Source organism: Amphiprion ocellaris, chromosome 22 (assembly GCF_022539595.1).
Source record: "Amphiprion ocellaris isolate individual 3 ecotype Okinawa chromosome 22, ASM2253959v1, whole genome shotgun sequence".
NCBI lineage: Eukaryota > Metazoa > Chordata > Actinopteri > Pomacentridae > Amphiprion > Amphiprion ocellaris.
In genome coordinates this window covers 26,428,427-26,445,911 of record NC_072787.1, presented here as the reverse complement: position 1 = coordinate 26,445,911, position 17,485 = coordinate 26,428,427, and the positions used below count along the sequence as shown (strand labels likewise).

At 34.7% G+C, this 17,485-nt stretch overlaps 1 protein-coding gene across 2 annotated transcripts in view; it reads right to left on the bottom strand.

Moving 5' to 3' along the window:
• The window catches only part of pld1b (phospholipase D1b), a 45,717-nt gene that overhangs the window by 18,047 nt on the left and 10,185 nt on the right, over positions 1-17,485 (bottom strand). For both annotated transcript variants that reach the window (XM_055007223.1, XM_023292981.3), the window contains exons 2-11: positions 7,141-7,311; positions 5,959-6,122; positions 5,117-5,259; positions 4,914-5,025; positions 4,749-4,814; positions 4,495-4,553; positions 4,090-4,182; positions 3,077-3,229; positions 2,828-2,977; positions 1,308-1,391 (exon numbers count right to left, since the gene is read on the bottom strand). In XM_055007223.1, the coding sequence (XP_054863198.1) occupies positions 1,308-1,391; positions 2,828-2,977; positions 3,077-3,229; positions 4,090-4,182; positions 4,495-4,553; positions 4,749-4,814; positions 4,914-5,025; positions 5,117-5,259; positions 5,959-6,122; positions 7,141-7,279 (1,163 nt within the window). In that variant the 5' untranslated portion in view covers positions 7,280-7,311. The remainder of the gene's footprint in view (positions 1-1,307; positions 1,392-2,827; positions 2,978-3,076; positions 3,230-4,089; positions 4,183-4,494; positions 4,554-4,748; positions 4,815-4,913; positions 5,026-5,116; positions 5,260-5,958; positions 6,123-7,140; positions 7,312-17,485) is intronic.

Genomic DNA, 17,485 nt, shown 5'->3' with positions numbered 1-17,485 from the left:
CAGCCACTCACAGACACACAACACCACTACACAACTACACAGCACCACTACACAACCACTCATACACACAGAACACCACTACACAACTACACAGCACCACTACACAACCACTCATACACACACAACACCACTACGCAACTACACAGCCACTTACAGACACACAACACCACTACACAACTACTACACAGCCACTCACAGAAACACAACACTACTACACAACAACACAACTACACAGCCATGTGCACCTGTTGCACTCTTAAACACACGAACAAAATACGGCACGCAACACAATCCTCCATGTGAACTCGTTGCTCTGTCAAACACGTGACACAAACACATAACACGCAACAAAAATACATGACAACACAAACACACAACACAAACACGCAACAACAGACTACACAAACACACAACACGCGACACAAACACACAACAACACACAATACAAACACACAACAACAGACAACAAAAACACAAAACAACAGACGATACAAACACAACAGCACTTGACACAAACATAAAACAGCACACAACACAAACACATGCACATAACAACAGACTATACAATGCACAACAAAAACACACAACACACGACACAAACACACATACATAACAGACTATACAAATGCACAACAACATACAACACAAAATACTACAACATGCAAAACAAATACACAACAAAAATACAAACACACAACACAAAAAACAGACAACTCAAACACATAACACAACTACAAAAATGCAACAAAAACACAACAGACAACACGAACATACAACAACAAATGACAAACAAACAACAATGGACAACACAAACACACAACACAAACACACAACAGCACACGACAAAACAAATAACAACAAACAAAACAAACGCAAAACACAAACACAAAAAACAGACAACACAATCATACAACACAAACACATAAAAGACTACACAAACGCACAACAGACAACAAAAACACACAACAACAGATGACACAATCACACAACAACACAAACACACAACACCACGCAACACAAACACAACAAACGACACAAATGTGCAACAACACACTACAAACAAATAACAACAGACAAAACAAATGGCAACACAAATACAAACACACAACAGACAACACAATTACACAACACAAAAGCACAACAGACAGCACAAACGCACAACACATGACAAACAAATAACAACAGACAAAAGAAATGCCCAACGCAAACACAAAAAACAGACAACAGAAACGCACAACACCAATACAAACACACAACAACAGACAATGCAAACACAACAACACAAACACACAGCAGCATAAACTGACCACCAGTCTGTGATGAAGATTTCCTCCTTGGCTTCCTCCAGAGCGTCGGCTACGTCCTCCATGTATGTTTTTCCGTTCACGTACCTGCAGCACAGACAGACACACAAAACTTTAGCTTTAGCCATTAGCTAACACGTGCAAAAGGACACACAAAAAATCCTGTTTTCTGCTGTGTGTCTGTTTGTGGCATTAAAAAACACAAAAAAACAAAAAAAGAGTGAACAAAAGCAGGTATCTGTGTTTTATTTTACACTTTTCACATGCAGTGTTGTCCAAAAATATGCGATAGTTGATGTTTTTGCAGCTTATTTGAGGGTTTTTCTTTGTGTTTTTTCTTTCCTGTTTTTTTCTACTTAAAACTATGAAATAAGTCCTGTAAATGTGTTCATATCTGCTAGAAACTATGAAATAACTCATGTAAATGTGTTCATATCTGCTAGAAACTATGAAATAACTCGTGTAAATGTGTTCATATCTACGGCCTGGATGCAGCTCCTCATGCAGACAGGATAGTGTTGCCCGGCAGGACAGGTGATGAGCCGGTCACTTTCCCTCCCTTTGTGTCGGGTTACTCCAGCGAGACAAACACTTGTCGGATTCTACGTTTGCGAGGACCCTCAGAGACGCGACACACCGTCTTACCTGGACCTCAAACGTCTCAGCGAAACACCAAAAAAACCTAATTTGAACCTTTAAACAACCCTCTGGACATCTATCCTCACCATCCACAGATGTCTAAAGCTTCACAACCCAAAGACGACCTCACGAAGATAGAAGTCCTCATGAAGACTTGGTGACATGCAGGGAGCTGGAACAAGTCTCGTCTAGACTTCTAGTGTCAACTGTGATGTGTTCAAATGCTGCTGTACAGACTGAAGAACAGGGACGGACACACTATGTGCTGCTAGAAATACAATTTACATCACTTACATTTGAATTCCAGTTGATTAACTTGGAGAGTTGTTCTATAAAGTTAAATTTGAATCACAGAAATTGAAATTTAATTCATTAGCTTGAAGTTGAGTTCAGTTTCTCTGCAATTGTATTCGATAATTTTTTCCACAATTTGTGAGTAATTTGGTGGGTTTTTGTCATGATTGACAATTTTTGAGAAATATGGTGCAATTTTAATTTCATTTTCGACAACATTCATGTCTTTTCGAGTAATTTTTAACACATTAAAAACACATTTGAGTTCTGTTTAGGGCTGCAACACATCAATTTTCCAACCATCCAGGTTTCACAGTCTAACGACAAAAAAATGTGGATAAATTTCGAGACATTTTAGATCATTTATGTTTAATTTTTGACATTTTGTTGACTAATTTTCAGCAGTTTTCCATGATTTTGGACAATCTGTAAGTCTTTTAATTAATTCAGATATTATTGTTGCTGAATTTGAACAGTTAGTGCTGTTACAACCAATCTTCCCACCTCTACATCTGCTTCACCCACCAAAAAACAAAACTGCATAAAAGATGAGCGTTAAGGTTAGAATGTGAGCTGGTTGCCATGGTTACCATTTGGCGGGGATGTTCACTTCCTCCCTGGCGAAGGATCCGAAGCGGTGGTCTTTAAGGAAAGCCGAGCCGTGCTTCTGGACGAAGTCTTCGATGGCTTGACCCCACCAGCGGGCATGTCTGTAGCTGCTGCACTTCAACACCAGTGACCTGAACGCAAATACACAAATAAACATAAATATATATGTTAAAGATGACCTGAAACTGAGCCGCCACCTTTAACGTCACACATGAAACTTAAAAGCAGACCTGTTGAGGCTGTCGACGCGGACGCCGTGTTTGGTTTCCGTGTCTTTGGAGTCCATCTTGATGCTGAACTCTTTGTCGAACAGCATCACAAAGGAGATGGCACCGGAGTCAGGCTTCATGTACAGCAGGAATGAGTCCTTCACCACCAGCCAGCTGCACGGACACAAAGCAATATTTTACTATTTAAACTCCCAAGATCGGCTGTTCTACTGGTTTGATTCACCTTTAAATCATGGTGGATGCATGTATAAAGTGTATAAAGTACTGGGGGGAGTTTACAGCAAATAGGAGACAGAAATGTACAGGTATGTTGGTTCTCATTTCAAATCCACACAAGAAAACGTTACATTATGATGCTAATTAACAGTGTAATAAAATCCAAGATTAATGGGACATAAAGTGAGTTTTTCAAGGCTAATTTCAAAGGGATGTAACTATTGTAATTGTTGATTATTTTCTTGATTGATTGATTCGTTGTTAGGTCGATAAAATGTAAGAAAATGGTGTTAAAGTCATCAAATTGGGTCAAAAAGTCAGAAAAAGTGCCCAAATTTAATAACTCCAAGGTATTCTCAGTTCTTGGCTTCCATAGAAATCCCTTTTTGCAGTAAAAAATTAGGTCGTTTCTGAAATTGTGTTCAGTTTCTTTTGGCTAAAACTAAGAAAAATCTAAATATCATTCTCTCCACGTGACTTCAACACTTTCTACAATGTGATTTCCAGGCTTCCTTGAATTTATAAACATGTTTAACTGCTACTTACTTTTTGTTTTTGATAGATTACAAACTAATTTGTTACTCCAAACTCACTTTACAACTGATTATAATTCCCTGCGAAAAGCTCAACACAATCTACTGTTGACACTTCTGGTATATAAAGCGTTGCATCATCTGTGTAGAGCAGCAGTTCAATCGCCGAAGATTAAAAACTAGCATTGGTTTCAACCTTTAATAAAAAAAAAAAAAATCCTCTCGGTGTCTGATCAGTGTTGGATTCTGTTGGTGTTTACTGACCGTTTGGACCAGCGGTAGCACATTTTGCTGCGACCACAGCAGTTCAACCCGGGGATCCGATGGCCACCGGATCGCTTCAGCACCATTCCTTCTCTGAAAGACAATAAAGCTTCTAATCCTACAGAGAAATACTCGTTTTTGACTACATGTATTATGAAAAATGCATTCTTTTACACAAAAAGGCAGCATATTTTGCCTTTTAACTAGCATTGGCCACGTTTTCTAAACAAAAATGCTGAATAATGGTTGAAAACATCCATCTTTGTACTGCAATTGCAGATTTTTTAAATACCAATATGTTGTAAACAATCACTTTTTACATAAATGTAGTATCTTAAAAAAGTCAGTATTTTATAATATGACAAATCTGTTCCTAATGGTTGACATTTAGGATGTTGTTCTTACAAGCCTTTTGGTCCCAGGTCATGGATGAAGGACAACTGACTTGCATCAATGAACTCCATCTGAAAAACAACAAAAACAGTGTTTTTTAAACAGCCTCCTGTTTCAATTTGAGAAAAAAACCTGATGAAAGCGTCTCAAAGGGGAATTATATTAAAAAGTTTGTGACAGAGTTAGGGAAATAAGTTTAAACCAAACCAGAAACAACTGAGCAGAAACCTCCTGATGATGATACAAAGCTAAAACGTCCTCCTCACCGTAGCGTGGTAGTTCCGGTACATCGGCATCTTTAGCAGATTATTCAAATAATCTTCTAGTTGTCTCTGCAACAAACATTAGAGAAGCATAGGGTACAAATTCCTATGTGTAATATAGAATTTCAGTCCAGTAAAATCAGATATTAGACATGAAATCAGACGCACTCTTCGGCTGGAAACCTGCTCCTCTCTGCCCAGCTCATCTCCTCCTCCTCTGGGGAGGTTCGGCATCTGTCTCACCTCATTCCTGGTTACCGTCTGCCTCTTCACCGTGTGGCTGCCCAGAGAAATTACAAAAAAAAGATAATTTTTAGCAGCTTTCTGAAGCAACAACAGGAGAGAAAAGGTGAAAAGTGAGTTGGTTTTACTTGCGCGACGGCAGCGGCAGCCTCATGAAGGTCTTGTAGGTCCTCAGCTCTCGATGAAGCTCCATGAAGTGCTTCTCCTTCCTTTTCACCAGCCACGTAAACTCCCCATGCTTCATCTCGATTTTATACACAGCAGGCATCGACTGCACACACAAGAAACTAAAATTATTCACATCCAAAGGTTTAAATTCAATAAATAACCCAAGTAATTGGGTGAAGGTTTCGTGTTTTGTCTCAGTTATAGAAGTTCTGTCACTGCAAATGGTTGCCTTGTGTTGCCTCTTTGTCTGTTTAAAGGAGTTAAAACCACCACATTCAGGATACTTTTCGTCAGATCTGATCGTCCAACTATGAAATATTATTAAACATGTTAAGAACTTCACATAATTTTGGGGGAAAAAAATTATTTGTTTTCTTGTTAGATGTTAGCTGTGAAAATAAACTTCAAACTGTTGAAACTTCTTGCTATTTTAAAAAGAATCTCCACAATTACACCATTTATCAGAGCAATAAACAGTAAAAACAGAAAGAATCATCAGATATTCAAAGTTTCAGATGTCCTTAAAAAAACTTTGAGCCCTGATGTTTATCATTATCTATTTTTTTCTTCATTCATGCTCAAAGATCAAACTTTTCTTAATGACTTTGATTTTTTTTCCATAATTCAACTCACCCATAATCAGAAACTCTTTGATCTACTTGTCCAATATTGTGGATATTGATTCTCTTGATGATTTGAGATGATATAACCCTAAAATGTTCTCTACATTTCTTCCTTTAACCTCTGATAATATGGTCCAGGTGTGGTTGAACTGAAATTTGTGAAAAACAGAAATTATCACCTTGTTGACGCTCCTCTGGGTGGTGACGTTGAATCGGTCCTGAGCCGAGGTGAATCGTTCCACCTCCAGGATTTTGGCAGTGATCGGAGAGGACAGGAAGACTTTGGCCTCGCTCTCCTTGAAACCCACCATGTGATAAATCGCACTAAAAGGTAAACGCTCCTCTGGAGGGAAAATATACACAATTCAATTAATGATAGCCCGTCTCAAATCAGCACATTTTTACAACAACGTCTGCTTCACCATCTCTGATTTGCCTGATTGTTTTTGTAGCGTAGAAATGGATATTTATGAAGATATCTGTGAAATTTTATCTTGATACATTGTATATGTTTGCGAACTGACCCACTGTTTGAACGGCAATATCTCGGGAACTATTAAAGATAAAAACCTGAAATTTGGGAACAGTCTTGTAATTTGAAATGGAATGCTTTTCTTAAAATATTAAAAATGATTGATTCATTTATATTACAATATTCCAAAAGTCATTAAGCATCACAGAAGTCTTTGTCATGGTGCCCCTTAAGTAGCTAAACTCATCAAAATTTTAGGCTATGTCTGAACGACAATATCTCAGGAACTATTAAAGATAAAAGCCTGAAATCATTATTGCTATTTCTCATCATGTAATTGAGTCAGAATCTGTAACATTGGACAAGTAGATCAATTAATCTCCAATTACGGAAGTGTTGAAATATGAAAAAATAATAAAATTAAGCCACCATGGAAAGTTTTTAACAAAAAAAATTAATACATAAATCAACTAGTGATATTTTCTGCACCATATGTAGCTGTTTATCACAATAATACAAAACAAAACATGTAGAATACTTCTGAATGTGAAATACTTGGTCACAATATCGTTTTTGAAAATTATTTGTAGTAAACATTCATAACTGATTGAGCAGGTTTGTACCACAACAACGCAAACATAGTTTGATAGTCTGATCCCAGTTATTTTTATAATATGCGCATATTTTGTTTTTTTTCCCCTCTAACATAGCCTGTTATTTTAATATGCAAAAAAATGGGCAATATTTTTAAAAACTCTTATCTCGGAAAGTACTTCATATGTCAATGAAAAATTTCACAGACAGCATTTTAAATATACAGAGTTTATGATAGTAAAATTTGAAGTAAATCCGAGCTGTCTGATGATGATTTGGGCAGTAAATGAGATACCTGGAGCTGTGGTGTCAGTCGTGTCATACTCTCCATCCCCGAGGTCGAGCTCTCGGGTGTCCAGCTTCTCCATGATGCCTGTCATGTCATTGGCCACCAGCTGCAGGGTGCTGGAAGTCGGCTCGGACTGGCCCAGCATGGTTAGCACTTAGTGTGGAGCCCCGGGCTCACCTGGAGGGACAGGAGAGGAGGGGAGGTCACATTTTGGACAATATACCGCCATTATCCTGTGCTAATCCACAATCTAAACCTCCTGTTAACTGTAAAGACTCTGATCTGCATTTGGTTTTAAGAACCTTAAGATCTGGAAAAACATCCATAGCTGCAAGAAATCCCACTTTGTTGGTTAGCAGAAGTAGCTCTGTATGAACTAATTTACTGGACACTTGGTGCAGTTTTTAAAAAAGCTGGTTTTGAGGCAGTTTGGTGAATTTAAGTTGAACTTTAGCTCTCTTGTAGCTCCGTTTTTGGTCTCCACCACCTAATAATGGAAATATCAGGTTTTCTAGCAGCATTTTGTTCACAATTTGATGGAGTCAAGATAGTTTTAACACCTAAAAACAATGTTTTGGGAGCCAGAAAAGGCAAAGTTCAATGCCAGAAAAACAAAATAGGAAAAGTGAATCAAATAAGGTGAACAGCAGTGAAGAAATTACACTTTTTGATGTGCAGAAGTAGCTCTGTATTAACTGATTTACTGGGCACTTGGTGCAGTTTTTTAAAAAGCTGGCATTCAGGCAGTCTGGTGAATTTAAGTTGATTTTTTTTCTCTCCTTGAGCTCTGTTTTTGGTCTCCACCACCTAATAATGGAAATATCAGGCTTTCTAGAAGCATTTTGTTCACAATTTGGTGGACTGAACAGAGTCTGAAGAGCTGAAATCAGCAGCTAAACATAACATTTTGAGAGACAAAAAGGTAAAGTTAAAGGCCAGAAAAACATAATACACAAAGTGCATGGTTTTAGGTTAAAAGGAGTAAAGAAATCACACTTTTTGGTGTGTAGCAGTAGCTCTGAATGAACTGACTTATTGGCCATTTATTCAGAAAAAAATGGATGTTTGGTGAATTTAAGTTGAATTTTTGCTCTCTTTTAGCTCCGTCTTTGGTCTCCACCATCTAATAATGGAAATATCAGGCTTTCTAGCAGCATGTTGTTCACAAGTTCCCAGTTTTTTAAATGTAAAGACTCTAATCTGGTTTTGATAACCTCAGTTTTAAATTTTCTGTCATATTTACGAGCATCTAAACAACTATCATTAACATTATTGAGGTAAATCTAACAATAATAATCCTGATGTTGACTTCAGTTGAACCCATGCTGAAGCGTTTTCTCATCACATTCATGTTTCTGGGTCAGTTTCTGTGAAAATCCCTGTAGTCAATCCTTTTCATTCATGAGCACCAACACCGTTTGACCTGTTTTTTGTTTTTTCCTCATCTCTCAGCAAAGACCCACTCATTCAGACATTTATACTGAGGAACGTGGTTGGAAAAGGCTTCCTGTGCTTCTAATCCATATATTTTGATTAGCGATTGGAGGGAATAAAGACGCAAATGAAATGAAAGATGAAGCTGAGAAAGAAAGGTGGAGGAAGGAGAGGTTTTAAGATGGATAAAGTGAATGAAACAAGGTTAAAAGGAGGAAAGAAAAGTTGTGTTTTTGGTGTTCAGAAGCTGATTTATTTCTGCAAACTAATGATTCTTTGAGCTGATTTAATCACAGTAAAAATTGTAAAAACACAACAACATATAGTTTGTAAAAATACAGATTTTTGATGTAAACGTTATTTACAGTTTTGTACAGTTTTTTGGCATTAATATGTAAATACATTTTTTTAATGAATTTTTGATAATAACATTTGAAACTGGCACTACTTTCCAGTTCACATTTTTTACTTTAAACAGAAGCAAACATCTTTAAAATAATTATTTATATAATTAAAAATGTGGAATTTTACTGTTTAACGTTGCAAAAACAATGAATGACCAGACAGAATTGACTTGTTTAATTAAAATTCCAGGAAAAATGCAGTTTAATGTTGATGTAGAGTCAAAGAAACAATCACTGGATGTGTTTGTTTAATTTTGTACAAAATTATTCCAAAAAATGTACAAAATATTTAAACTGTTCTTCATAATGAGCTAAAATATTTAAAATTTTACCAAAAAATGGCAAAATCTTGCCCATATTTGACAGTTTGTCCAAAATGTCTGCAAAAATGTCCAAAATGCCTCAAAGTGTTTCTAAAATTACTGTAAACTTTTCCAAAATTACTCAACTTTGTTTAAAAACCTGTTAAATGAGTCAAAATTCACTAAAATTACTAAAAAAAAAAAATCTAGAATCAACAAAAAATGGCCCAAAATAATTCTAAAATGATTCAACATACCTCAAACTCAAACAAGGGATTTTATAACCAACTTCAATCATCAGTATTATGGGATGTATCATAGTTTAAACAGTTAAACTGCAGCAGTTTAATGACATAGAGTCAAAGAAACAATCATTGGATATGATTCTGCTTCACTTTGTCCAAAATTACTCAAAAAAATATCCAAAATACCTCAAATTTAACCAAAAAATGACAAAATCTTGTCCATACTTGACAAAATCTGTCCAAAAATGACTATTAAAATGTCCACAACACCTAAAGCCTGTCAAAAATGCCTCAAAGTGTTTCTAAAATTATTTTAAACTTTTCCAAAGTTACTCAAACATTGCATTAAAACGCATTAAATGAGTCAAAATTCACCAAAATAACTAAAAAAAGAGTCTTTAATGACTGAAAAATGTTTTTTAAACATATTTTTCCTGCATTCTTCCCCTCTGGTTTTAACAGTTTTGTACATTTCTTGTTTTTTGTTTTTTTTTTACCGAATAAAAAAAGTTATGTATAAAAGAGGCTCAGTATCTGGCATCATCAGAAGTCATGTTGAACGCCAACAGTCCAAAAGCAGCTTAAAAAGTATAGTTTCATTGTTGTTTTATGTAAAAATAAAGACTGAGAGGTTCTCTGATGTATTAATGTCGCTATACAACCTTTAAACAGTTTATTCCTAACTACAGGATCCCAGACGTTTGGTTTGTGCAGAAAGTTAAACTGTGGTTTCACTGCGGTTCGTCTGCTTTCACTTCCTCCACCAAAAACAACCACACAACCCATGAAAGCTGCCGGATATCCAGGAAATCACAAAGCGAGACGCAGAAAAAAAAAAAAACTGCAGAAAGCAAGGTTTGAAGGTTTAAATCTGAGCAGCTAGGATCTAAATCTGGATAAAACAGACACTCAAAAACACAATCTAACCACAAAGTTTAGATAAAGACATCAGACGACAGCAAATAATCCAACAGATTTCACTTTTTCCAACATTTTCCCATCATTTATCTCAGATTGACTCCTAAACTTCACAGCATTTCAAGCATCTATTCATGTTAAAATCACCAATTCAGCTGCAAAACCAAAAGCAAAACAGGGCTAAACTAAAAATCCTCACAATTTTAAGTTGATGTAATTACTAGTAATATTATGTCAAAAAAAAAAAAATTATTTTTCCTTTCTGTTTATATACATATATACCTATCTACATATACATATCTATATACAACTATATCTATATCTATATATATATATATATATATATATATATATATATATATATATATATATATATATATATATATAGATAGATAGATAGATAGATAGATAGATAGATAGATAGATAGATAGATAGATAGATAGATAGATAGTGCTTTGAACTTAATTATAACAATTATAACCATTTTGCTCCAGTAATAAGTTGGTCGAGAACTGAAATGATAAACTAAGATGAAGAAAAAACCCCAATTTTATTGTTACCTCAATTTGAATTTTGTTTTAATTCAACTAAAGCAGTAATTTGACTTGAAATTACTCAAAATATTGAGTTGATGTAATTACTACTGATATTATGTAAAAAAAGAAAAAAAATGATCAGAAATAATTTTGCAACAAAAATGTTTATGTGAAATAAGTAGATAGTGGAGTTGACTAGAAATCCTAAATTTGAGATAAAGGAAAAAGGTTGCTATCAAGTCAATTTTATTCAGTTAACTCAACTTAAATGTAGTTTTGAATCAACTAAAGCAGGAATTTGATTTGAAATTACACAAAATATTAAGTTGATGTAATTACTAGCTATATTATGTCAAAAAAAACTATTAAAATAATGTTTGCAGCTTAAAAAAGTTAATGTTTTTATTCCACAGCCACATAATAAATGGAGGTGCCTTGCATGGAACTGCAAATTTATAAACTTTCATAGACACCCAAAGTCGTAAAACATCACAATTCTGCAAGAAACTGGAAAGAAATATCTGCTTTTTTCTTATTTCCACCCGTACTGATCGTCTGACATCAACCTGCAGCCGTTACGTCGGTATTATCTTTCCCTGTTACTATTTCTCAGCTCAAACAAATGACATGCAAACATCTTTACGGCAGCACAAACAAAGCAAGTCTGATCCTCCACAAACACAAACAGCGAGTCGCCTCTCGTATGCAAAACGCCGACGGCTTCCTGTTTGGGCGTCAAACCTGAACTAGAAGTGAGTCAGAGTTGGTCTGAGGTGTGTCGGCGGCCGGATGAACCGGTGATGCAGGACTTAAAGAATAACAGGAGGATGAAAGACGAGGGCGGGAATAAATAAGGAAACAAAGAAAGTAGAGGTCAAACAAAGTGGAGCCACGTGAGGTCGTAGAAAATTAACTCGTGGTTCATCTGCAGAAAATTTCAACATAAAAAGTAAAAATACTGTAAAATTACACTTTTTTTCCTTCTACAGATCTTTTAATTCTATCAGTAGTAAACTCAGAATAAATTCAGAAACCGGATCTATGCACCTCAAAATAAAAGTCTTAAAGAGGAGCTGAAACTGCTGCATATCTCACTTCCCATTCAGTAACTTAAGTAACCTGAAATGTTGTAGGATTTCGTAACTTGAAATGGAGTGTTTTTCTTAAAAAGATAAAAATGGTTGATTCATCTATATAACAATATTCCAAATGTCATTAAACATCACAGATGACATATATATATATATATATATATATATATATATATATATATATATATATATATATATATATATATATATATATATATATATATATATATATATATATATATATATATATATATAGTTGCTCTCTCTCTATATATATATAGACATATATATATATATACATTGAATGACAATATCTCAGGAAATATTAAAGACAACAACCTGAAATTTTGGTAAGGGTTTCATAACTTCGAATGATTTCCTTGAAAAAATAATCAATAATACAACTTTTTAAAAGTCATTAAGTGTCACAGCAGTCTTTGTCATGGTGCCCCTTAACTAGCTAAACTCGTCAAAACTTTAGGCTATATTTGAACGACTATCTCAGGAACTATTTAAGACAAAAACGTTAATTTTCACTGTTATTTCTCATCATGTCATTGATTATGAATCTGTAATATTGGAGTTGAAATATGAAAAAATGAAGCTGTCATGTAAAGTCTCATCTTTCAGAATAAATTGCCCTCCCACCCCAAATTAAAAAAAATGATAATGCAGAAGTCAACTACTAATATTTTCTGAACTATATGTAGCTGCATGTAACAGTAATTAAAAAACAGAACATATAGAATACTTTTTAGTATGAAATACTATGTCAAAAATATGAAGAGAAACTCCAAAACAAAACAAAAAGTACAGCTAAGTGGTTAGGTTTGGAAAAATATCCTGCTTTGGGTTAAAATACGTCACTGTCACAACACGGTTCAATCTTCACATTTGGCAGAAAATACCTCAAAAACTCATTACAAATGCCATTTTGTTGTGGAGAAATGTAATTTTGGGGTTGGTTTTTGCTTTGTTTTGGGTCTCCACCATCTCCTGAATATCTATAAAGGAGTGAACGTAATACAATAAACTGGTATGATATATGGTAGAGAATACCATATATACCACGTCCAATCAAAATGAAACTGAAAATGTAGTTTATTTGCACGGGAATATTATTTTTGAGGTTGGTTATTGCTCTGTATTGGGTCTCCACCACCTCCTGAATTCCTGAGAAGGAACGACTGACCATAAATCAGTCTGATAAACACCAGGAATATATTGATTTTAAACACATTTATGGCAGAAAATACCTCAAAATGTAACTGAGAATGAAGTTTAGTTGTGAAGGAATGCTATTTTGGGGTCAGTTTTTGCTCTGTTTTGGGTCTCCACCACCTCCTCTATATCTGAAAACATTCGCCACCATAAATCAATACAATAAACAAGAATGATATGTTGGTTTTAAATATATTTGTGGTTCAAAATGTAACTGAGAATGAAGTTTAGTTGTTAAGAAATGTAATTTTGGGGTTGGTTTTTGCTCTGTCTTGTGTCTCCACCAAGTCCTGAATAACTGAGAAGGAACGACTCTAAATCAGTACAATAAACAGCAGTAATAAGTTGATTTTAAACATATTTGTGGCAGAAAATACCCCAAAATGTAACTGAGAATGCTGTTTAGTTGTAATTTTCTCACCTTAATTAATCAAAAACATGCCAAGTGGCAGACTAATCAGCCATGAAAAGAGCTTAGTTTCACTGTGAAACACTGCAGTAGGTCTGTAAAACACAACACCTGTGACCAGAACTGCATTCAGTACAACCAATACTCATATAAAGTATACATGAACGTGCTGGGATCTTATTCTTAGATAAATATATAATGTGTTTTACTGCACTGGTTCAGATTTCATAAACACAATTCAGGAGCTGATGATACAAAATGTACTAAATGTGCTCATTTATGCAGAAATAATGCCTAAAACAGTCTAAGTGAATGTAAATGAAAGTGACAGGAAGTTGAAATGTTTTTTTGATCGGACAGCTGAGAAGCGACGCCCCGATCAGATTCACTCTGCAGACTTTCAGCCTCTCAAACCTCCAAACCACGGCGACTCGCCATCTTAATGTCAGGTGAAAGTTTACCAGGATATCAGCTCATCAAGTCTCACTGTAGTAATTAGATGCTCAGATGGTGAATGATAACATTATAGCTGCTCAAGTCTTCTTACATCTAAAATATACCTGCAAAAACGCACATAGTCATTGGGAAAACATCAAATTTTTTGAACTATTTCCACTCGATCATCTCTGATTTGCCTAAAAATGCATAGCAGAAAATATGGATATTTAGAAAGATATTTATATTACAATATTTCAAAAGTCATTAACCATCACAGAAGTCTTTGTCATGGTGCCCCTTAACAAGCTAAACTCGTCAAACTTTTAGGCTATGTTTGAACGATGACATCTCAGGAACTATTAAAGATAACAACCTGAATTCTTTACTGGCATCTCTCATCATGCCATTAATTAAGAATCGTAATTTTGTAGGAGTAGATCAAATGATCTTTGATTATGGGTGAGTTGAATAAACATAAACATAATTTGCCAGAAAATATTTCAAAAAGTTGTTAAAATGCCATTTTGTTGTGCAGAAATGTAGTTTTTGGGGTTGGTTTGTGCTCTGTTTTTGGTCTCCACCACTTCATTAATCAATATAATATAGAGGAATGGTATATGAATTTTAAACATATTTGTGTTAGAAAATACCGCAAACGTAATTGAGAATGCAGTTTAGTTGTACAGGAATATATTATTGGGGGTCTTTTTTGCTCTGTTTTGGTTCTCCACCACCTCCTGAATAACTAAAAAGGAACAATTGCAAATTAATACAATAAACGGAAATGATGTGTTGATTTTGAACATATTTGTGGTAGAAAATACCTCAAAATGTAACTGAGAATGCCGTTTAGCTGTAATCTTTGGGGTTGGTTTTTGCTCACTTTTGGGTCTCCACCATCTCCTGAATTTCCAAAAAGGAGGGATCATAAATCAATATAACACAGAGAAATGATATATGACTTTTAAACATATTTGTGGTAGAAAATACCTCAAAATGTAACTGAGAATGCTGTTTAGTTGTAATCTTTGGGGTTGGTTTTTGCTCTCTTTTGGATCTCCACCACCTCCTGAATTTCCAAAAAGGAGGGATCATAAATCAATATAACACAGAGAAATGATATATGACTTTTAAACATATTTGTGGTAGAAAATACTTCAAAACCTAATTGAGAATGCAGTTCAGTTGTGCAGGAATATATTTTTGGGGTCGTTTTTGTTCTGTTTTGGGTCTCCACCACCTCTTGTATATCTAAATAAAAACTAGCGACCGTAAAACAATACAATAAACAAGAATGGCATGTTGATTTGAAACATATTTCTGGTAGAAAATACCTCAAAATGTAACTGAAAATGCTGTTTAGTTATGCATGAATGTATTGTTGTAGTTGGTTTTTCCTCCGTTTTTGGTCTCCACCACCTCCTGAGTAAAATATCTGACTTTTCAGCTACTAATTATTAACTTGACTCTAACTGTTGCTGTCTGTCTTCAGAACTACAAGTTAGCTCTTTGCTAACACAAAACTGCAGATTAATGGTATATATTTTCCATTTCAGGGTGTTTTTTGAGGTCATGGTGGAGTTAAATCCTAAATCAGGAGAGGAAACTGAGCCTGTAGGTTCACCGTTGACCTTGGAAATAGCAAAACAGGTCTTTTTAGAATGATTAATGCCGGCGGTAGTCGGTGTTTGTGTGGATGTGTTTGCATTATTTTCCGCCCAGTGAGCACTCACATTAATTGGGTACAGTGTGGACCATTAGCTCCCCCCCACACTGCATCACTCGGCAGCCAGGTGGCATCCTGCTGCTCACATCTAAACTACTCATGCATTTTTAACAAGATCTGGCAAAATCAGGGGCCAGATCTGGAATATTAGATCAGGTTTTAGTGCTGGAGGTGGTCAGAACTAAGAGTTAGCAGAGTTTAGATGAAAGAAAAGAGGAAAAGGGAGTCAAATGATGTAAAATAAAAGGTTAAGGAGAGAAGAGAAGCTTGTTTAATGTCCAACTGAGAGTTTGGATGGAAAAAATATGGTCAAATATTCTATAAAAGCAACATTTAAAGAGTTGAATATGACTGTATGTTATTTATATATTATTTATTATATACAGGTTGAAGCTACAGGTTGTTAGAATTAATGACTGCAGCCTAATAAACAGATTTAAACTGAATATTTCAGTTGAGTTATTTATATGTAACATTTAAAACAATACATCGCAGCAGAAAATTAACACTAACATTGTAAATTCAATTAAAAAGTGTAAATATTAAGTTTTAAGGCATCTACAATATCATAAATAAAGCAAATAATAAGCCCTAAAAGATCTTATAGTTGTCTTAAATCTCCAAAATTACATAATGTATCATTGAATAAACTGTGAAAACAAAACTGAATTGTTGGATTTTCAAGTTTCCAACTGTCTTTGAACTCATCATGAACAGCGTAGAATCGATATATTTTGTAAAAATCAATTTATTCTACATGTTTAATTTTAAAAATTCCTCAGAATTAAAGTGTTTGCTCTAATCAGATTGTGTAAAAAAACTAAAAATTCTGAGTTTCTTGGCGCAACCATGAAGCCATCAGTGATTCAGTTCCAACCAGCAGCCACATCACAAAAATTCAAAACTACAACAACTAATTAGATTGTAAAAATAAACTAAATCCAAGCGTTAAAAAAATGGATATTTCATCAAAACATATTCTTTAATATATCTCATTTTAAAAATTGCCAAAAATAAAGTGTTTGGACTAACTAAAATCTGTAAAAATCAAAAAATTCTCAGCTCCTCATTGCAAAAGCAAAGACATGATGAACTCAGTTAAGACCGATAGTCACATGACAACAATTCTGAGATTATTCACATGTTGCATATCAGAGATTAATACAGAAACAAATTAGAGATGCTAAGATGATAATAAAACAAAATAGATCACTAAAATAAAAGCAGCATGGCTCAGAAACAGTGAACAGAGCAGCAGGTTATTGGAGATGCATTCAGCATGGTGAAACATCTTTCTACAGATGATGAGTAGAGACTCAGAACTGGACTAAACTCATCCAAAATGACAAAAAAAAAACCTCTACGATGAAAAAAGCTGTCATTTTGAAGAAGTTTGAATTAATTTAGGGCATTTTTCAAGCTATTTTGGAGAATTCTTGAGTTAGTTTGGACATTTTTTGGAAAATCTATGTTACTTTGGACAACTCATTTTAGACAATTTTATACTGAGAGGAAAATCAAAGTTACTGGATGAATAAATAAAAGCAGCATGGATCAGAAACAGTGAACAGAGCAGCTAGTTGTTTGAGATCCATTCAACATGGTGAAACATCTTTTTGAATCTAT